The 22,447-nt window shown below is 39.0% G+C and overlaps 1 protein-coding gene and 2 long non-coding RNA genes across 27 annotated transcripts; all 3 read left to right on the top strand.

The window, feature by feature from the left end:
• Positions 1-1,081: 1,081 nt before the first annotated feature.
• LOC124204483 lies at positions 1,082-13,747 on the top strand. 24 transcript variants are annotated; one of them, XR_006878907.1, is made up of 15 exons: positions 7,094-7,437; positions 7,616-7,728; positions 7,790-8,010; positions 8,069-8,277; positions 8,345-8,429; positions 8,492-8,643; positions 8,706-9,053; positions 9,223-9,508; positions 9,574-9,757; positions 9,812-9,958; positions 10,016-10,263; positions 12,810-13,041; positions 13,138-13,310; positions 13,383-13,548; positions 13,624-13,747. XR_006878907.1 is itself a non-coding variant. In XM_046601551.1 (4 exons), the coding sequence occupies exons 1-4, from the start codon at positions 13,032-13,034 to the stop codon at positions 13,710-13,712; spliced, it is 438 nt and encodes a 145-aa protein (XP_046457507.1). In that variant the 5' UTR covers positions 11,752-13,031; the 3' UTR covers positions 13,713-13,747. The 24 variants fall into 24 exon arrangements, 1 of the variants encoding a protein (XP_046457507.1); XR_006878909.1 differs by having other exon boundaries at positions 7,095-7,437; positions 7,508-7,728; positions 9,354-9,508; positions 10,073-10,263; XR_006878908.1 differs by having other exon boundaries at positions 7,096-7,437; positions 9,354-9,508; positions 9,828-9,958.
• A 1,748-nt stretch (positions 13,748-15,495) lies between these two features.
• Positions 15,496-16,277, top strand: LOC124204484. The gene is made up of 3 exons (XR_006878924.1): positions 15,496-15,638; positions 15,849-15,953; positions 16,176-16,277. It is a non-coding gene; the product is annotated as an uncharacterized LOC124204484 (long non-coding RNA).
• Positions 16,278-20,979: 4,702 nt separating this feature from the next.
• Positions 20,980-22,420, top strand: LOC124204485. Of its 2 annotated transcripts, XR_006878926.1 has the most exons (6): positions 21,158-21,240; positions 21,321-21,417; positions 21,507-21,581; positions 21,648-21,797; positions 21,916-22,004; positions 22,071-22,420. It is a non-coding gene; the product is annotated as an uncharacterized LOC124204485 (long non-coding RNA). The 2 variants fall into 2 exon arrangements; XR_006878925.1 differs by having other exon boundaries at positions 20,980-21,417.
• Positions 22,421-22,447: the final 27 nt, after the last annotated feature.

Consider the following 22,447-nt stretch of genomic DNA (forward strand, 5'->3'; position numbering starts at 1 on the left):
TTAATTCAAATTCAAATGTGCAGGTTTCCCTTACGTGGATCGGATAGCTACGTACATGATACATCTAGATAGCTACTACATCTAGATATCAAATTCTCGTCAACTTATTTCCATTTGGCATTTGGCAAGCGTTAATGGCTGCACGAGAAATAGCAGAACAGATTGAAATGTTATCGCCGTGTCTCGTTTCTACTCGTAGAATAGAACTGCCATATGCACAGCTGCATACTCGCTCTTTCGAAGGTAAATTAAATAATTTTTATGATTGAATAAGAGTGAGTAATGTTGTCCAAAAATCTTCGTCCTTGAAAACCACTTGGGGGAACCGGAATAGCCAAACACACACAAAGTTTGGCCAACAACTTTTTGGGTTCTTTTTCCAATTTGGGTAAAAGGTATTCTAATAGACAAAGAAGAGATTGGTCTTAGAACAACAGGTGATTATAATGCGGAAGGGAGTAGTAGAACACCGTAGAAAAAAAGTTACGACATAAAGTTTCTAAGTAAATGCGGAAAGTCGGAAGCCGGAAGGGAATACAAAAAGAAAGAAAAGGAAAATTCCATACCGGAACTGGCTGCCCAGAGGAGAGGTTGGCGTCCGTCTCGATCGATGACGTCCACCGGCACGCCATGGTTGATGAGTTTCTTGAGAGCCGCCAGACCCGTGTACCTTTGGCTGCTGCCTGGTCCACCTCCTCCAGTTCCTCCTCCTCCCAAATGGCCCTGGCCACCACCACTTCCGCCTCCGCTGCCCAGTCCCATGGCTTTTTTGTTGTTGCCGCACATTTGCTCAACGTTCTCTTATTTTGTTACTTCTTTACGATCGTAACTAGATTAAAAAGAAACAAACACTGAATTGCTTTGCTAAAATGCTTTTTTGCCAGTACGTATGCAGCAATTAAGTTCGGCTGAGTACCGCCCACGGATGAACGGTCAGCATCACTACACACTACATTGAAGAAGTACCGAACAGCTGGCCCACGTCTAATAAGTCAAGACTATAATGTCAACTTTCTATTTCATATAGTTTACCTTTTTATTTTTTTACCAGACTTTCCAGATGCCACGAGTACTGGCTCCCACGGGCAATTCAGATAACAGGATCAACATGTCTGCCACCAATTCTCTCTCTTCCCTGCACCCTTCTCTGTCCTCGTGTACATCCGTGTGAATGTGATGGGTGTACTCACGAGGATTCCCTGCTGCTTCAATTTCCACCTGATGTCTGCCAACGACAGGATTCACTTGGGATGGAGCACCCAGATCTGCCGTCCAATATTCACCTTTTCAAGGTAGGACGCCGTTGATATTCCTTTTCTGTAGCTACATTTCATTTGGGAGGTTGTCTCTTTCCTTTGGCCATTTTTGGGACCTTGTCAGTCAGAAAAAACAAATAGATTTTATAGTCCATCCTTGAATTCGATGGCACAATGGTTCTATAAGGAGAGGACGTTTACGAATCTACTCGAGTAAATGTTATGTATTCACTAATTTAGAGCTGGCAAACCGACAAGTTACGTCAATCTCTTTTCAATGGAATACATCACATTTAGCAGGTATAGGAATTGATTTGAACAAACATTTTGCGCTAGAGCTAAATAGAGTGGAAAATTAGATTGTCCAAATCGAACATCAAAGATAAGTTATTCCGTTGAAATCAAGGGACCCTGTGTCATGTGTCGCCAAATCCCGGCGTGTCAATAACAGTCAGTGAGAAAGGAATGCGGAATCCCTCGCAATAGTGCAGGTCGTAGGCAGCAGTGACTCCTAGTGTTTGGCTGAGAGCCCCGCCTCTGACAACTTCGTCGACCAATACGAAGCGGAATGGATCGTCCCATTCGACACCCAGGACATAATTGCTGACCATGGGGTTGATCCACGTCGTTTTTCCCGATCCCGTGGCTCCTACCACCAAAATAGTTTTGCCTGGTCGAGTCGCAAGGGGGTCCGGTTCGCCCAATGCAAATCGTTTGATGGTTGATGGTTGTTGACGAGTGCCAGGAAAGTTTGACTTTTCTTTCAAATTTAACACGCAAGAAAGCGCAAGTTAGTCTGAGCGCTAGCCTGGTGTTGTCTTCCACTTTAGAAACGTCTCGGGAGTGAAGGTTGAGCGCTTGAACGCCGGTCTCCAGCGGACACAACTCGTCTTTCAACTTCCTGAAAGCGTTGGCGGGAGTGGCCTGTTTTAAAACGTCGCCTTTTAACAAATCGTCTTCCAAGTCAAGTAAATTATTAGCCACTAGCAAATAGCTGTAGTCATACAGTCGATATTTTTACAAGATGTCGACCAATTTGGGTGTCAACATTTTAACCGCTTTTTGATTACGGACGGGAATGATGTCATCTAACTCGGTCAAATTTAAGTTTTCGGTTAACTTCTTGTAATATCTTTTGATTTCACTGGTATTGGAATTGGCCGTGGCGAAGAGCCTTTCTAGACGATCGATGTGCTCCTGCAAGTCGCTCATTTTCTATTATCTGCGTGAAATGAAATGGATTTTTAAAACAATTCCGGGAATAGAATTTAACTTTCTATTTAAAAAAAAAACATGCTTGACTACGTTTTCAAAAATGTCGGCTTCTGACGTCAACCGAAACCGTAAGTGCATAACATGGGCTGTCAAGTATTAAAAAGCAGCAAATAGGAAAATAATAGTTCTTTCCACCCAACGGAATTCACTTAATACTATTCACATCGCTATTTCAATTTCAGTTCGAAATCTTATCTCGGATGCCTACCGAATTTTATCAGCGTTCTTTTGTTAACGTTTGTGGCGTTATTGTTATGTTAGAAAGATGATTTCTTATTACGATAAAAGTTTAATCCTGCGCGAATTGAATTTTGTAATTTACAGCATTATTTATAGTCATTTAGACGCGTCGTAAAAGGAATAGAGTCGGGATAACTGGATAAGTATTTTCAAACATTCCACGAAAACGCCATGTTTTCTTCATTGTAAAAACAACTTAAACAGTACTTACCCCAATTATGTTGGCCAGTTTATTACTAGTCCTATTTGTTGCGGTGTCGTGAAATTTGGAACACGATCAGCGTCGATAAAATGCCATTTGAATCTTGGCACATCTCACTCCGCGGCCATGTATTTATATCGCCAACTCCACAACTAGGCACCGTTTTGCCACGTAGCACATTTCATGATCTTTTTTTATCTTTATCTTCCAAAGAAGCGATGACGTAGTAGGGTGTTTGCCTGTGTATCGTTTAAACGGGTTATTGTATTGAGTTGAGAAAACCATAAAACGTGAACGAAATCACTCCGGGACAGGCAAAAATGGCTCAAAACGAACGGCAGTTTTTATGGAGTTTGTTTTTGTACATTTATATTTACTTTTAATCGCGCCAAACTAAATATATTGATTGACGCAAAATAATATTGTTAGATTATTAAAGGCACACACCGCATCGTTGGCTTTCATACGACTTGATGGATCTCTTGCCAGCAGCGTGAATTTTGACATGACGGTCAAGAGAATGCTTGGCTCCGAAGCGGGCGTCACACTACGTTACAATACAAATTGAACAACATTGATCATCTATAATATTGTGACGAGAAATTGTATAACTTTGTTTGCGGTTGATCTTATATCACCTGAGGGCATTGAAACCGATTCCCTTGATTGTGGATGTGCATATGTCTCTTCAAGGCACCACTGGAACGAAAGGTTCGATTACAGTCGTCGAGACTGCAATTGTAAGGGCGCAAGTCAGAATGGACGTTATTGAGATGAGCCTGCAACTGGGTGTTGCCACTGAACGTTTTCTCGCACCTCGGGACAGGACAGGGCAACTTATTGACCTTCTTTTTCGTTTGGCCCGTGTGACCTTTAACGTGTTCACGCATGTTGTCCTTTCGTGAAAAATGCTTGCCGCAAAACTAGAAATTATATGCAAATCGACATTTAAGATATCGAGGGAAACAAATTAATATTTGATAAGAACCTCGCAGTTAAATTGACTTTGGGGAGTTCCATCACAGCCTCGCTGCTTCATGTGGCGAGTCATGTGAAATTTGCGACTGAATCGGCTCCCGCAACTTTTGCACTCGTACGGTTGACGAACTAAATACAAATCTGAATTGAGAAAACATTCAACTATATGAATTATTAAAAAAAAGGTGAAGTACTAGCTAATTACTATTGTGAGAAAGGAGATGCTTGACTAGTGCTCTTTCGCTACGCAGAATAACTGGGCAATGAGGGCAGCATTTGCGATCTCGTCCCCTAACAACAACGGAATGACTCGTAATATTAGGCAGACCATCTTGAACAATTGGGATTGGCAAAATTGTCGGCACCAAAGTCGGCATAGCAGTTGCCGAAACGGTAGGATTTGCCGAGATACTTTGGCTGCTGTAACACAATCAGTAAGATTAAATACAATTATTTCTTTTTCTATTCTAATAAGCAATTAATACTATACCTTCGAATGACGCTGTTGTTTTCTTCAGACAACGAACGACCTCCAGCGAATAAATTATTCGTGCAGCGGAAGTTAATTGGTTCACATCGAATGAAATCAGCCGCTGCCTGCGGTGAAGCTCTTGCGATCTTATCTGATAAGTAAAATTACATACATGTATAACGCGATTTATATTAAAAAACAAAATTATTTTAAAAGAAAAACTTACCGTCAGTCGACAGGTTCAATGGCCCTGAATCCACATGGTAATACGGATAATGAAATGTAGATTCCGACTCTATTGTTCTGTCTGTATGGTTAGCGTTATTTTTGTTATCAAGTTTTGCCCGAACAATATGGCAGAATTCACGTTTAAGCCCAGCACCGGAGGAAGAACAATAACGGCCACATTCAGGAAATATGAAGGGGTAATTCTGAGTTCGGTGTATTACACTAGCTTGTCGAGGTATCGGTCGAATCGGGAGTTGGTGCTGCTGCTGATGATGATGAGTTTCGTTGCTGCTGGAGACAGACGCGAATGGTTGCTGATTTTGTTGAGATAAAAACAAATTGCTTGAAAATGTAGGAGGTATTGGAGCAGCTTGGATGACATCAGGAGAGGTTGATTCTTGTGAACGTTGGTGAGAATAGCTGGTGGTGTCGGGAAAGTGGGGCCAGGCAGTAGCCGAGGTTTTTTCGTTCAAATCCGCCAAGGCATAATGGCTGCTGTTTCCGAGCATGTTGCGATTGCCTACGGACCCCGTACTGTGGACCACACCGACGCCGTTTGTGACTTTACTGATGTTACTGCTATGAGTGCTTTCAATGTCATAAGGCCGGTACAAGTTTTGATGATTATTGCTCATGGCACTCTTGTGCATTGACGAGTAGTAAGAAGTAAAAGCAAACTCTTCAAGTGCTCCAATAACCCACTGCAAATCACAACGACGAAAACGGTAAAAAGTTAAAAACAGTAAAAATAAAACAAGCCAAAATGTGAAATGAAGAAGATGAAGGGAAAAATACGTCACACACGTATCGGTTAAAATGCTCGTTATTGTTCGTGCCAAAATGTGGCTGCTGTGCGTGAGCGAAGCTGCAAGCAACACAGCAAAGCAAATAAGCCATCATGCAAGTTACAATCGAATACCAAAAGCACGTGTATAAACATAAATGAAGGCAATATAATCCGAATAGAATAAATCTATCTGAATTGTAATGACATTAAGTTATAGTTCTTACCACTTTTAAACGAGCAAAGTGGGGGTGAGAGGGGGTACTGCTAAAAGACAACCATTCGATTGGACTTGCTCGAGGGTAATGAGCTAGCAAAGTGAAGATTGAAGGAGCATGCATTGTTCTATATCGTTTTCCGGTAGGAAAAGCTACCGAATATCACTTCTGCCAGAACGGGTAGAATTTCTACCGTCTGTTTTTGAGCGGTAGCGTGATACCCATAATCAGTATCACAAATGTTTGGTATCAATACATATTGAAAAAAAAAACCCAGGCGCCAGGATTCGAATCTCTAACGCCTTAGTGACTCAGTCCGACGCTCTAGCGACTCGGCTATGCTATCATATTTATCTGCATGAATATTTTATGTACAAATGAATTGTTATGTTGGTTTGTTTGAATTGTCAATTTTTGCCCCTCTGTAGTTAACAAATCAGCAACAAATTATTTCATCTAAACAATAATTGATAAGAAAACTTTTGGTTGGTTGTTCCTAAAATTGGGAAATTTCAGAATTTAATGTTAATGAAATAAAAATGTCAAGCTATGGTTTTATTCGTACTGAACACGTATTAATTTTGATTGTGTCAACCTAAGAAGTAAGAAGCCTTTGATGACATTGAAAGAAAGCGTGAGCGATTTTGAGTAAATTTTTTTAAATTAGAAAACAAAAATTAAATGTAATTTTTAAATACTTTCCTTAGCCGAATAGCGGAAAATCTCATCATTCAGGACTCAGGAGTCAGGACACATTATCGTTTACTAATATTACAACGCATTACAAGTGACCGGATACCAGAAGATTCTTATCGCTCTTAATATGCAAATGATGTGCGTATTCTCTTTCTAACAGGGTATTGACATATGATATTGACATATGATATTGACAAATGACACCCCAGTTATTGGTCGCTCGAAGTTGTTGTGCAGACACGGGGATTTCACTATTTCAGACGCAGTATAAAATATCTAACGTTGTTCTTTTCGTAACTGTCAAATCGTTGAGGCAGGGCGATAGAGGCTATTCTCTATCACTCTGGTTAAAGTAGTCAGTGCGTCAAAGCACTAGTTATTAAAGTGAATCCAGAATATTTAAAAAAAAGTTTTATTGTAGGCGTCGAGAGTGTTTTTTTGGTTGCTTTAGTCAAGTTTTCCGCGCCATTTGTCTATCAATAGCGCAACAAGACCGAACAAGACAATGTTATTTGTCTTTATGCGAAGGTTATTTATTTATAAATGGTTTTTTTTCTGTATTATTGTTTTGTTAAAGGCTGATATTTCTATTTTGATATTACATTATTTCTACCCTCGATATACCCTAACCCAACCAGAAGAAAACGTTCATCACGAGCTTGAGTGGGTGAACCGACTAATAAAGTAAGGCGTCGATTTGGGAATCATGGGATTGAGTTCTTCAATCACAACACAATTCTTCAAGTTGCCGCTAGATGGAGATTCATGCGATTCCCCCTCCTACGCAGTTCCCACCCTTTTTAACCACAATAATGACAGCTGTCAATTCTCGATTCAAAGAATTTTGTGAGTAACGTTTTCAGTAGAACTGCAAATCAAATCACTGAAATCAGTTATCAGCAAATAGTTCGAGCTACGACAGGGTGCCCTTCTCGAATTCCCACCAACTTATATCAAAGTTTAGTCGTCTTCTTCTATGACTTCTAACATTGTCTCGAATAACTGGGAGGAAGTGGATAGCAAAGAGGTTCGAAACCCTGGTAATTGAAACAAACGGGAAAAAGGAAAGCATTTTAATCGAAAAAGAAGTAAGCTGACACATTGTATCGCTTTTCATAGGTTTATCACATTTAATCGATACCTAAATATTCTTTTCAGTGAATTTGTCTTATACCTTGATGGAATGAAAATTACCTCAATGTTTATCATTGCCTCAAATGTGGATCAACACTTTAAATACAAATATTAACAAGATTTCCTTTCTAGGATGTGATTCTTCATGATTTGGATACAAGCATTGTATAGAAGCGGAAAGCGCTTTAATGGTCCACTAACTTTGGAAAGAATACTATTCAGTTTACGTATATCATTGAAACAAAGTATTATTTTATAAAATTCTTCTATTTTTATAGTATTCTAATGCAGCTTTATTTCTAATAGGGCCACTGATAGGAAATGGAGAGGAGGGCTTTTCCCCGGCCTACTGGTTCAGTTTGGAGATGCTACATTGAGTTGGAATTACTGAGGTTTCAAGAGAGCAAGTATCCTGAAGCAATTATCCCACCTCTACCTGGAAAAAAAGGCATCATTCACTCGCCCAAGTCAAAAGCAGTGATAATATTGATCCTGTATTTGTTGATTGCAGAAGAGTAGGATTGGAGGTATTTCATCTGATTTTATTCAAAAACAATATTTGTGTGTCATTGTGCAATTACCTAGAACTTCCTCTTACGTGTGGACGCCCATCCCATTTGATGCCACGATGACCAAGTCTTGCTCATGTTTCTTCAATCAGATCGCTAGTATGGTCAGATCTCGACGTTAATGCAGATGGCGGGAAATATATGTTCAGCAAGCAGAATTCAATGAGATTGAAAAGACCCGATGATAACGTGGAAGAAATTCGCCACTACAGTTCAGAACTACAGGTAGTTTTGTGTCTGGAAAAGCTAGTTGGTTGTCGTTGATAATATAACTTTGGTTTACTGCTTTTAGTCAAGTTTATTGGGGAACCTGTTGAGGCTTCGCGTCCGTCTAGCCGATCGACTCTTTGCTATCCACAAGCTACACGCTAATTATGGTAGTCTATTATTAAATGTAAAAAAAAAACTTTTCGTTTTGTTTAATTAGCGACTTACGTAGTTGAAGGCATTATATTTCTCGTGAAGGACAAACTTTGGTGAGCCTCCTTGACATTTGGACGTCAGATTGGTCGGCTGAATACTTCCCAATCAATGCGGTCACAGTGTTTATCTCATTCAAAGACATTCTTTACTCGCACGAGAAAAAAGCAGGTGAAATTATTTTGTTACGAACAATTTTAAATGAATAAATGAAAAATCTTTTACTTTTCCAGGCACTGAGCCGCCAGTCCGCCAGCTAGAACTTTAGTGTCACTGTTAATCAAAGTTATGCTGCAAAATAAGAAATTTGCAGTACTTTTTTTTTTTCAGGAATACCTAAATGATTTAATTATTTGGATATGGCGCTATTAACGCGGATCAAGTTGTAAATCAAATCGGCTCCTCTTTTTCATCTTCGTATTCAAACAACCAATTTTATCAAGTACAGCAGTGTACCAAACAGCAGAGAATTTATCTTGATCGTGAAATTTTTCTTTAAAATTCTTAATTCTAAATTATTATTATCTCACCATGATCTCACGAAGAAAACCGTATAACGCCGCGGAGAAAACAATGAACTTGTAAGTAACACTTGATCGCTAGATGTCGTTTGAATCGCAAGATGTTAAAAGGCGCGTTTTTTTAAAAGAAGCATTTTATTTTGTATTCGTTGTGGAATAATAGATTAAAGAAGACGCACAAGGTTTTCAGCTGATTGCTCAGAAAAAAATGTTTCTTGTATTTTTACAGCCAAGATTGCAGTCATTGAATGCTTCATTTTTGTAGTGTTTTGCTTAAATTGTTGTATCACTTCAGGTGAAAGCACTTCTATATTTAAATTTCTCACCGTTTGCTTTTCATTTGATATTCATATTTTTAAGGGGAAGGGATAGAAAAATGTCGTAGTGTTTGGCCTGAAGATAGTGATACCGCCAGTCTTTTCCTGCTGGTATCTCGTCTGGGACTTTATAACGGAAAATCACGTCCGGTCAAATTTCCCGCCTAGATCTTCGTTTTCCTTTCCAAGTTCAAAATAGTAACCATCAGATAGACTTCGAACACAAAAAAAGAAACAAAAATTTGTCTTTTTCCCGGTTGTAGCACTCATCACCCTCCATTGTTTGCGGTCGGTTGCATCCATTCAATTTTGCTGAACGTCTCACTATTTAAGGCAGCACGGCCAATTGAAAGTCGATCCGCTCTGGAATATGTGAACTTGATCCTGCATTCATCCGTGAAAATGCCCATCGTCATCATGTTGGCTCGAAGCTGGAAAACATGCAACGTAAGTTCAAATAGACAAAAGCAAACAAACGACAGAAATAAATTTGTTTACTAGATATACAATCAATTAGGTGGTGTTGCTTGTGCCGACTGGCTGGTATCGTTCGAACCTTGACCCCCGAAGCTTCTTTTGGAACTGTCGTCCACTGGATGCGACTGACGACAGATGCAACGAAAGTGGAACCGCGATATCCTGAAAACGGTTGGTTATGTTTCATATATGTTTGGCCCCTACAATTTAAAAAAAGCACCTTTTTAGGTGGAGGGAACTATAACTATTATCTCATTTCCATTGATGCAATTTACCTGGTGGAAGGCGATTATGGTCGATATCAACGACTGCACCGTTGGCTATCCATTGCCAAAAGAAAACAACGGGCAGCTCAGCTCTCTCTCCCGGCTCAGCACGACAATCTATTTCGAGTTGATTGCCAAGTTCCACTCTACGAGTTAACTGTGTCGCTTTGACCCCACCACCTGCGAATGTCAACATTTATTTCACGCAAGGTAGGAACAATTTCGATTTTTTACTAGTAGTGTCTGGAAACATTTTCCGAGTAAGACTATTATTATCAGTACCACATCTGATAGGAAAAGCTTTTCAGTGTATTGGCAGCCAAAGTTGTTTTGTTCTATTTTTCATAACAGAACTGGTCTACATTCGTCTACATTTAGAAAATCGAGGCGTTAAAGTCGATGCATTTAAATCATTTAGATCAAAACTTTAAGTTGATCCGGTTTGCTTTTGAGAAACAAATGCCCACCTTGCAGGTCCCATAGAAATATCCGAACCGTTTGATCTTTGCAGCTGTCAGTTTCTCTTCCCCAGTCTCTTCTTTGAATGGCCTGCAGGTATTTTTATCTTGTCGGATTGACACTCGTCGACTCGATACCGGAAAATCAAATCTTTTCAATTTCTCCCCTTCTTCCTCCTTTTTCTTTACTCAGTTCGAAATAGTAACCGGTCCGAATCCGAAGCTCTGAAATCCTTCGTTTATACGACTATCTTTCGGTTTTTTTTTCTTGTACCTGGTCGCTGACGTGATGCGGGATTGCCCAGTTTCCTTTTGAGCAACAGGTTTTTCCCGTTTCTATGCCTAAATCTAGATGCCATTCATCTGAGTTTGTTACCCCCCATCTTTTGGTTTGTTGAGCGGGAACCGCTGCTGTCTCGGCAGCTGATAGTTCACTGTACATTGAAGTAGATAGGGCCTCATTAAACGAGATGCATATCTTGTTTACTGAGAAGATGCAAATGGAATAATCTTTTGTTTTCTGTCTTTTCTGGAAAACTGAACGTGACCCAGTGAACAACTAATTTGAAATTAACATTACATAGAGGGTCTTAGTGCCATTCGGTTTGTGCAATGAGAGAAGGTAAATAATAATTAGCCGATCAGAGTGGACAATAAGCTATTTGGACACGATGAGTATAGAAGAAGAACTTGACAAGATGAGACCTATACTGAATGACATCTTCGAAAAATTTCAAGGAATTAATCTTTGACATGCGATTCGATGGTTTCGTCAGGTTTTCTTTTTGTATCTGTTTTTGTTTGGTTATTTTTAGTTATTATAATTTTTAAAGCATCATATGAAAACTCGATGGGAGAATAGGTGAAGACAAAACCCGCTCTTCCAACCTTTTTTTTCACGCAAGGGATTGCCGCGTCATACATAAACGGGAAAGTTGAACGTAGGCGTTGACAGCGTTCACCTTACATGTCCGGGTTAGATATTTTTCAAGTCCATCTTCTGATATCAATAACTTTGCGTTCCCTCAGTATTCACCGATATAATCGTACGAAATTTAAATAGCCGTAAATAATAGTTAATATCCGTTGAATTTCTCAAGAGGATTGCAAAACACACTAAATCAAATCCCTCCCGAAAATCGTAATCAAGTTAAGCTGTTTTGTTTTTTTGTTTTTTTATCCACACAATTTACTTTGTGTATTTTTTTAAATTTATTTTTTTATTATTTTTCCGATTTTTCCCAAATTCTTGTCTTCGTTTTGTTTGCTCATATTTTTTGATCCGCATCAGTCAATCCACAATTAGTGTTTCTTTCGGAGGTCTCTTTCAAGTTTCGACTTGAATTATTCATGCAAGTCAGTAGATATAGTCGGGACAAGTTATTTTACGGTCAGTTATTGTTAACGTGAATATTACGTGACATTTAAATATTGGAAAAACGTCAATCAAAGACGGTGTATCGCCAGTAGAAGAGAGTGGACCGCGTGTCGTGTTCGAAATGTGTGATCTGAATATGTTTAGTCATTTCGAAAAACTAAAAATAACAAAATGAAAAGAAATGAGCGACATCAGCATAATAATAATAAGAGCTGGCGTCTAGCCTGAAAAGCTCAACATTGTTCCTGGTGAACTCGTCTCTTTGTTATGTATAGTTTGTTGGGGCTGTTGACTGGACGCATGCAATGGACGGGTTTTTTTTTTTTTCTCGGAAGTTGAAACAAATAATAAGGAGTTGTTTTCTTCTAAAAAAAATTTTGAACGTGTCCAGCGTTCACAACAAAACGAACCGCCATCACGCATGACCCACGGCCATGGGTCATCAAAATAACCCAGGTTGGGTTGTGTCCCGGTTGGACGGAGCGAACATTAAAAAAAAAAAAATATTTTGATAAAATCTGTTGGAATTAAAAGATGCATAATGCTGTGTTTCTCCTTCTGGGAATTTAATTTAATTTTCATTTATTTATTTATTTTAGTTTGAGGCTATCAGTTTATCACTCAAGGCAGCAGTGTATAACTCTTCGCAATTTTCCATGAAATTGAGACGCGCGGTAGCCAAAGAGCTAACTGCTGTCGATCAAGTGGCCAGCTGAACTCGTTTCGGAATCCCAGAAATTTTGATATCGTAATCTGACATTATAAACAAAATTAGTAGCCTGGTTTTACCAAAATCATGTTGGGCAAGGCGCCCAAAAAGTCTCAAGGGGGGGGAATAGTAGAGAAAGGGCGTTTATTACCTATATAAGGACGAGGTTATATTATTTTTTGTTCAATTTTGTATGGTTTCTACTGTGAAGGGCTGGACCCAATGAGGTCTCCATCACACAGTATAGGAAGACCGAGTCCATTGAATCGGATGGTCAATTAATAGTCTTCATCGGCTCTTCATCGGAAAACAGTTACCCATTTATTGCGCTCCATCACTAATGGACCAACTTGGATTTTAAAAGCATCGTTGTTTGGAAGTGTTGTGCCTGAAGGATTACCAGCAGTATATAGCTTACGTGTTAGACCTCATCATGGAAAAAAGTAACACCCCAAAATTGTCATTTGCCCCACGTCGGACTTGTACAAATTCAATTTGAAGCTCTAAAAAATGTGTTTGAAATTGTGTTGTTTGTATAGTTAATTCATCGAAAGCCTCGAAACGGAAGTTGATGAGCCTATCCGGCGGATGCCTTCTGGATCCGCACGTCGAATGCGGATTCAAGTCCAAATATTTCCCGATTGACAGCGTCTTGAGGTTTATCCTGGTGGAGGATCTCATTCTCTGGAGACGAGGATACACTTCACACTTGGTAAAAGATTGTACATAAGAAGCTGCACTAATCATTTGAATAATAAGACTCTCGATAATCTCTTATTGACAGGAAGAAAACTTGACGAAAATTTTGCAACCGGAAGACATGATTCATATCGACACGATGATCACCAGCATTTTGCTTTGTTTGTTTTCCAAGAGTTTCGTCATTCTGGAACACTTTGGCAATTTCGAAGAAACGTTTGAAAAATCCGCCATCATTTCGACGATTTTAAGTATGATGGCATTGCCTAATAAACTGTGTTTTTCCCATTTCATTGCTTAAAATTATGTGATTTGACAATTGACAGGAACTGTAGCGAGAAAGCACGGACCCTATTTAGACGTCATTTCGTGTACATCGATCATGAAAAACTGGTTTTATCCCAATAAAAGTTAGTTGTAAAACTGTTATCAATTGATTATTTTTTTTTTTTTAAAAGGACTTTTCTACCTGATCATTTCAACAGAAATGTAAAAAAAAAAACTGAGAGATTATAGAAAAAGTTATGGAGGATGACTTGGTGCATGGTTTGAACTATAGTCGAGCGCCGCTCATCTTGCGTGACAACCGGTGACAACGAACTTAGGCTATCAATAGGCTACCGAAATGTGGCCGACCTGATTTCGTTCGTTGAGGGCAAGGGGTTCACAAAAATTTTTTTACTAGTATTTAAATATTATGGCCTATAGTCTAGATGCACGTGATTTAAGCAGTTTACGCAAAAAAATACGCAAATTATGCCAAATTTTCGTGCAACCAATGAGTGGTGAACCCTTCGGTTGAGAGAAATGAACAGCAACACTGGGACGACTTGAACTTTGTGATATTAAAAGGTGATCAGATAAAGCGATAAGATTCTAGTGTGATGAAGATTCGATAACTTCAATGGAACAAAAAGATGAGAATCATCGTCACGTTGGACGGATTCGACGTTGCAGTATATAGTTGATTAGGTTGGAGAAACGACTACATTAATATACTCGGTCGTATGTAAAACACAAAGTAATAAACAAAAGACAAGTTGTTCTAGTTTTATTCATGCCTTTCATTTGCTCTATTTTATTATAGGTATTCTCTCTAAATAGCTGCAGGAATAAAGGTTAATAGAAAAAATATATAGGGGCGGTCGTGTAATTAGTATTCTACCACAGAGTTCGGCATCCCACGGAACCCACACGCGCGCCACAGTACGCATTTCCAGGAATCTAGCTCCAATTAGGTTAGGTTCTTGTTTGTTTCCCCCCCCCCCTGCTATTAAAAGGAGTGGTGACCAAAACTATATTTTTTTTTCCCAACTTGTCAGTGCTGTTTCAAAGTGTATTTGGACACGTCTTAGTTAGCCTATTTAGTATATATTCGATGACTTGTTTCCAAATTACTATTCAAATCACATATACGTTAAACGTGGCGCCGGCGTCACGCGCGGTTCCCTCTCTTCTACACTGATTATACCGTTAACGAAACATCACCGTCTCTGACTGATTGACTTTTCCCAAAAAAAATTTACGTCCAGCGTTTCAGAGAAAAACCACGTTAATCGGGAAACTACGGACCGGAGAGAAGATTATAACATGTCCCGACTCCCTTCTGTCTAAGCATGAATAAATCAAGTCGAATAAAACTATGTGGATGAGCTGAGGCGGAATGAAAATACGACAAACAAATCGAGACAAGACATTCAAAGAAAACGAATAAATAGTGTTCTCTTTTCATCCCCGAGGGTTTTGAGTTTTGAGTTATTAACCAGACTGAATCACCTGAATCAGGCAGAATTGGCTCCTTCTTCTTGGCAAGGTACCTGAACTGAAAGCAAAACAAAACAAACAAACAGACATCTGGTGTGTCGAATATTCCGTTTCCCGCTGTACTGAAAAGTGAACGCTATGGCGGCGCGTTACACGTTGAGGGAAATGCACATTTTCAGTTGATAAACAGTAGAATAGAATTTCGAATTTGAAATAGAATTTCGAGTAGAATAGAATGTATAGGGGAAAATCCGCGATGGGCGATCGACTTTTCCGAATCGTTTCATCGTTTGTTTCTTTTAAAATTGAGTTTCACGTGATCTAGTTTGGTTTTCTATTTTGTTGTTGTCTTATTCCGTTGCAGTTTTTAAACTTGGCGGGGAGAATGGGAGAGGAAAACAAGATTACAAGAATCATAAATTTTTTATCTGGCAGCGGTGTCAATGGCTGCACGAAAAAACCGGCAAAATCACAACAAAAAATGTGGAAAACAAGAATGTCTAATCGTGTCTCGTGTCTCGCCGTACAAGTCGTCTGTGATAAAAATTGTTTATGAAACATGATGCTTTTATACAAGGTAAATTTGTCAAAGTTTAAAAGGTGTAATGAATAAAGTTTTGCCAATGTGAATAAGATTGATTATTGCCTTATTGGTTTGACCTTGGGTTATGCTTGAAAGCAAGTACCTAAAGTACACCTCTAGTCTAGATGCATGTTCAGTTAATCTCATTTTATGATTGCCTTTAATTTGCTTACAATCTACAATTTCTTTTTCTTTTCTGTGCAGATTTGATATTGAGCTAATACAAACACCATCTACGTTAGCAACTAAGGCCAGGTTTGCTTGTGTCTGTATCAGCCTATCAGCAGCTGCCTCAGAACCCTCAGTCGGGTATTTATTCATTTTTATTTTCACTGTCAGGCATGTTAAGGTATGATTTGGTTACACAGCTGCAGTAGCTTAACTAAAAATTCCACATGTTTGTTCCTGACGTTTTGAGCTGTTACATCTTACTTTTCCCACTTTTTGTAGTTGCCAGTCAAATATGCAGTTGTATGTACCACCCTTAAAATTTGTTAAAACTAAATTTTTATTTTTGTTTTTGTTATGTAGGTGAACCCCATTATTTGATGTTGTGTCCACCGGTGTCGGCCATTTCTTCCTCACCTTTCTTTACATTCTCGTGTACGTTCATGTGAGTGTGAACGTATTCACGAGGATGACCTTCCTCCAGTTGCCACCTGACAGCTCTAACTGGACCTATTTCATTTCATTCTTTGCAAATGAAATGTGGAAATGCTCAGCGACATTAACCTGCCTGAAAGGTAAGGCACGATCAAAACCAATTTTTCACTATGTATATTGGTGGTCGAAAACAGTTAATTACGAGGAGATTTTAATTGCCTTTTTTGTCATTGACATTGATTGACCATTTTCTGTTTACAAGTTCCTTCGCTGGTAAAAAGTCATTTTTCTTTACAGCAGTTTTTATTTGAAATGCGAGCAAATTTTTAACTTCCAGCAGTTGTATTCACCATAATTGCAAAAAGGGAAGTTAAAAGGAAAAATGTTTTCATAAGGTGCGTTGTTTTTCCACTTTTGTTTTACCTCCTCTCGGCTTATTTCTTGTGTCAAACAATTCAACACGAGTTTGAGCACATTTGGCGGGTAGCCAATCATGATGAAGCTTTAGGCGTCTTCATGGAGCAAAAGCTCTTTTGCAGAGTTATCGCCGACATATTTAAAACACTCGCATATACTATCGACAGCACATCCAAAAAATTGAAAGCCATCGCTAGCGCTTTTTATTTTCATGTAAGTTGAATCAGGATACGTAAAAAGTTCATCTAAAAATTCTTTGATATGTAATCACTCCAATAGCTGGATCTCGGTACTAATCGTTTAGCGTGAATGAATGTGGCTCCGTTACCTTCGTCTTCAAACACTAGGTCGTCTTTTGTCCACAGGATCCACCCCAATTAGAATGAAGGAGTATCTTGTCTTTTGTCTCTTTGTCATCTACATGTGCGGAATCGACGAGAAATATTCCCAGTCCCTCGTCACGACAATCTTTACCATTGCGCTGAATAATTCTTTTGTTTTGCATCTGGCAAAAAAAGGAAAAAATTTGGCGTAAATGAATTTCGCTCTTTGGAATGAAAATGGAGTTCTGGATTCAACACTTGGAGGAGTTCTTTTTTTCCCAGTTCTTTCTTGACAGCTTTCAGAATCAATTGAAACATTTGAATATTTTCAGAAGCAATTGCCTCTGAAAGCGAACAATGCACGAATCCCTTTTCGTCTATCAAATGTTCTTCTAGTGTGTCGTCGGGGAGAACTTGTTTCAAGAAGGCCAGACATTTTGTGAAAGATTTCCTTGTGGCCACTGGCGGCAGCCACATAAAACGGCGTGAAACCTTTTTCATCCCGAGCCATGATTTCATTTATTACTTGATTGGCAACTTCTTCTTGCTCCGGATCATTCAAATTTTGGCGAACATTTTCTCTTCTCCGCAAATATTAATAGCTATTTGTTCGAGTAGAATCTTGACTAAAATCAAACAAAAATCTACAGCTTCAACAGTTGAGCAGTTTTGTGTCGCTTCATTCAGATTTACAGGGTTAGGTTAGGTTACTAGTGACTCATTGAATTGAACACCCACCGTCTCATTTCCGATAAACTGACATCCTCGAAATCCTCGAAACTGACAGCCCACAGTTCGTGGGTTTATTTTCGGAAGTTCATCCAGATATCGTTGTAAACAGGTAAATTCCAGTGAAATTCCTCGACAGAAAAATACGTAGAGCAAGCACATATTATGAAATGGTCATGAAACTTGAGTCGACTGCTCACAGTGCGATTATGTCTTACCTTTTTCGTTTACTTCAAAGGGCGTTGCCTCAATTCATCTCAGCTTATGGATATTTGAATAGTAAAGTTGCGGTTCCGCAGAGCATCTTGAGCGTCCTCAATCCCGCAATAAAAAGGAAGCCCAGCTCTTAAGTGAATCACAAGTGTCGTCCAAGTTGAAACAACACCACCTATGCAAAAATCAAGGTAATTAAAAGAATTAATATAATTTTTTTTTTAATTGAATAAGTTGAAATTTGAAGAATAATCTATCAGCAGCTAACTTTCAATTACTGCCGTTTCATATTCCATTTAAAATGTTATTGTTAAACACACTAGTTTTTAGAGAATTATTTCTCTAATTTACTTGGCCAAAACTGAATCTTTCTCTCCGTAAATTAAGGACAAGGATGGACGATCAAAAGGGTTTTTCCATGGTCTTCTTATTTGCGGTCTCTGCTGAGCTGCTGCCAGACCTCTAATTTCATCCTTCCGCGCGTCTCCCGTACTGACGATGCCATCATCATCGATCGTATTGAAAATAATTTCCTTTCATTTCTAAAATTGGCTGAATCTGATGCATTTTACATTTGAATTCAGTTGATGGCTCGGGATATGATGTCCCATTTCAAAGCAAAAATTGGCACGGCCAAATTGCCAATCCTGGATTCATTCCGGTGCCATCGTTCAATCCTTACCCAATGATGTTTCGCCAGCAGCAACTGCCTAGTGGATGGTCGTATCCGTTCGCCTATCCTAGTTCCCTTAATCCTGCAGGTGTCCCATCCAATAAGCAGTTTGATGGCGAATATGAAGAAGAAGAGGCGATCGACGTTAAACAAGCGATAGCGACGTGCAGCACCGGACTGACTGTCATGCCCACCGCAAGGGGATTGATAAGCGAAAGGCTCGTTGGCGCAGCCAATGCCAAAAATGGTAGTTGGTCTTTCATGGTGAGTTTATTTGAATTTGCAACTTGAATGGTTTTTTGTGGGTTACTGATTATCGTCACTAGAACTAATCGGACCATTTGAACATTTAGGTAGCCCTGAAAAAAGCTGATGGTTCCATATTTTGCAGCTTTTATTGATTAGTGACACTAAAGTCCTTATAGCGGCCCAGTGGAAAAGTATAAGGATTGTTCTACATTTATTCAAAGTTCCTTGTAGTAAATTATTTGTCTTACTTTTTCTCGTGTACGTCAAGGATGTCTTTGATCGAGATCAATGGTGTGACCGCATTGAATGGAGTGTAATCAACGGACCAGTCAGACGTCCAGATGTCAAGGAGGATTAGCAAATTTGTCCTTCACGAGAAATACAACGCCTTCAACTACGTAAGTCGCTGAATAAGAATCAAAAGGATGCATGCATTTGATTGACTCTATTTTGATTGCCATTAGGCCAATGATATCGCCATCCTCACACCTACATATCCCGTAGTTCTTTCTAAAACTGTCTTCCCCGCTTGTTTGCCGCTGCTCAATAATGACCCCGACTAATACGTCGACACGACTGCCGTGATTTTTGGGATGGGGAGCAGGTGGTTACAAGAGAACTTGAACTGAATTATTGTTTATAAAAGAAATGGTTTTTTCAATGTTCAGCTCCAGGCGCAACCGCACTCGCTAAACTGCAACAAGCCTTAGTTGGGTTAAAATTCGGTTTAGCTGACTGATATTAAATTATACAAGCCATGCTATTTAATGTATGAGCATAGTATGAGCATGTATGTATGTATAGATAGACATGAGCATAGACATTAAAAAGTTCTGAATAAACATTAACCCAAGCAAGTAAATCCCATTGACTGTTTTATTTCACTTTATCTTCTTAGATTGTTTGGGGTCAAGAATCAATTTGTACCAACAATTTCAAGAAAAAGTGAACAACCAACAATCTGACCAACAACAATTTTCCATTTCCACTTTAGTTTTCCTTGCATTTAAATGGCAATGTTCGATTACTCTCTCTTTAGCTTGACAGTTGACAGCTGTTTTGAATCTGACTAGGAGGCGAGTGCTTAACTTCTCAACAATACAATTATAGGCCTACATTGCTGGTATTTATTATTTGGTGTCAGAATTGTGACACCGAGGACAGCAACTGCTTTAAGCACACCTTTCACCATCTCATTTGGCAGCATCTTCATTAGCAGTCTGAACATCAATGGCCATCGAAACCTACAAAAAAAAAAGATTTATCACAAGTAAGGCAAAGTGCAGAATGACAGAAATAATTATAAAAGTTACAAAGGTGATAGGTAAAGGTAGCAGTATACAATATTTCATCAACAATCTGGGATTACTTACAAATGCCATAGACAAGGCACATAAACGAATAACAAGCTGCACTTCTCATTGTAGTTAAGCAACCTTGGGGATTTCGTCCGTTGTGATGTGTGATGCTGCGGTGTTGGCGTGGGTGAAGACGTGATATAAATTTGGAGTGGAGAATATTACGTGAGTATCAAGTTTTTTGCCTTTGTTTGTTAGTTAGTGCTTTCAATTGAGTGTATGGCTAGAGGCCCTAGAGCGAACATTGTTATTCATGTTACTGTTGAACGTCTCTTTTTTCTGACGCTAGATTGCTAGTTTAAGGCATAGCCTTTGATCATTTTCCGCTCAGTTTATTTACATTTACTTTGCACATCTGTAGAGAAATTTCTGGCTGCTACACAAAGAAACTTTTGGGTAATAGCTGTCAGTTTCGGTTACATCAACAAAGCTCACTTGTTAGATTTTCAATAATGTGTTTTTTTTTCTACTTCCGGTTTTCTCATTTCTGTCAGTAGTTCAGTAAATAATCATTCGACGCACAAAATAACCACATATTCGTGATCCTCGTCGAATTTGTGGTAAAGTTCATGTTTTGTTTTGTACGTTTTCGTACTTCCGGTTTTGAGAATTATCCTGAACTATAGTTCAGGAAAATTCTCGATTTTGGCCAAAAATTGGATTTCGTTTAAATTACACTTATTCGACCCCAAATTTCATGGAGATCACGAATCTTTGGTTTATTTTTACAGCAGCTCAATGGTTAAGGCGCTATCGCTTACTTCCGGTACATTTCCGGAAAATTTGCATAAAACTAGCAAGTGAGCTTTGTTCCCTGTAATGCTCTCATGATTTCAAGCTAGATTTAATCAAATGAAAGTGCGCTGTTCTAGCTCAAGTTGTGTCACAAAATTAATTACGTTCTTGGGACTTTTCCGAGTTTCAGAGGTGCTCAATAGATGGCGAGTGTCCTTGTTTTTCATGTAATGGCGTATTGTTGTGTTGTTGTCAAAAGTTCCTATTTTTCCACGAAATTACCGATTAATTCATAAGTAAATTCAAGTTTATTTCTGTACAACTTGTTTGATTCATTTTTCTGTGTGTGTATTGGATCACATTTGGAATGAAACAGGAGGAAGGAACGCGAAAGGAAGCATCAGCCTTCAAGTAGCTATCAACAACCCTTTCATAATCGACTTTCTGCTGAATGCATCATCCAGTTAATACAGGTAAAAACCAATGATAGCATTTTTTAATACCTCTTCTCATATTTAGTTAATATTCATCATAATTATCTGGTTTCTATTGATCTTGGTAGGTCACTAATCCCAGCGTGGACATGTATTGTTTTTTTCCGAACTTGTTTTACTACAAATGTTGCATTGACAGACAAGTATTGTACATCTTTCAGAAATTTTAAACTTTTATTTGATGTCATAAATTGTATTTTCTGTCACAGGGAAAGCTATGGAAACATTATGTAGGACATGAGTAATCTTAGAAGTCACGTGAAAAGATGCAGGGCAGGGCACTTACCAACATATGTTCAACACTGCTGCGGCTGCCTACAGTCACAGGCAGGAATATTGCTGTCTTTCTTCAGACAATTGTAAGTTATATTTTTTTGTCATAACCCCTGTAGTTTCTTTCAATATTTTAGATTTTATGTTGTAAAGTTGACAAAATTCTAAAATAACTAACTAAATAATTTGAATGTTCTCTCATAGGCAAAGCTATTGGAGTAATTTAGTCTTCATCCCCACTTGACTCATTTTGTCTTCTGGGTAGCTTAGGAAACCTGATTGGTGTTATCAAGGTAACTTCATTTGTCATGTCAGTGAATGTAAATGTTTTTATTCATTTTGTTTTCTCCTTGATTTAGCCATTCTGATAATGACCGAAAGGATGCGGCCCATAGACTGTGAACATCAGACGGGATCAGACTTCAGCATCTCTACGAGCCACGACATAAACGTGCAGTGACATCCTACAAGTTCAACGCGGATCATCTTTTGTTATTGTTGGTATGAGTGTTTTGTTAGTTAACCCGTTGGCTGCCACGCCTTTGTTCTCCCCCATGTTAGCTCCTTAGCACGGGCCGCACTGTTTGGTCTCTTGGTCTTATGTGCCTTGGGATCGAACAGCTGCACCTGCCCAAGATTCGCCGAAAGGCCCTGTTAGGCAATGCACCATAGGGACTTCCCCCCTTGTCGATACGGTGATGGATTCTAGAGGTTGTGCATTCCATCTTCTCCTGTC

This window comes from Daphnia pulex, chromosome 10 (assembly GCF_021134715.1).
Source record: "Daphnia pulex isolate KAP4 chromosome 10, ASM2113471v1".
Classification (NCBI taxonomy): Eukaryota; Metazoa; Arthropoda; class Branchiopoda; order Diplostraca; family Daphniidae; genus Daphnia; species Daphnia pulex.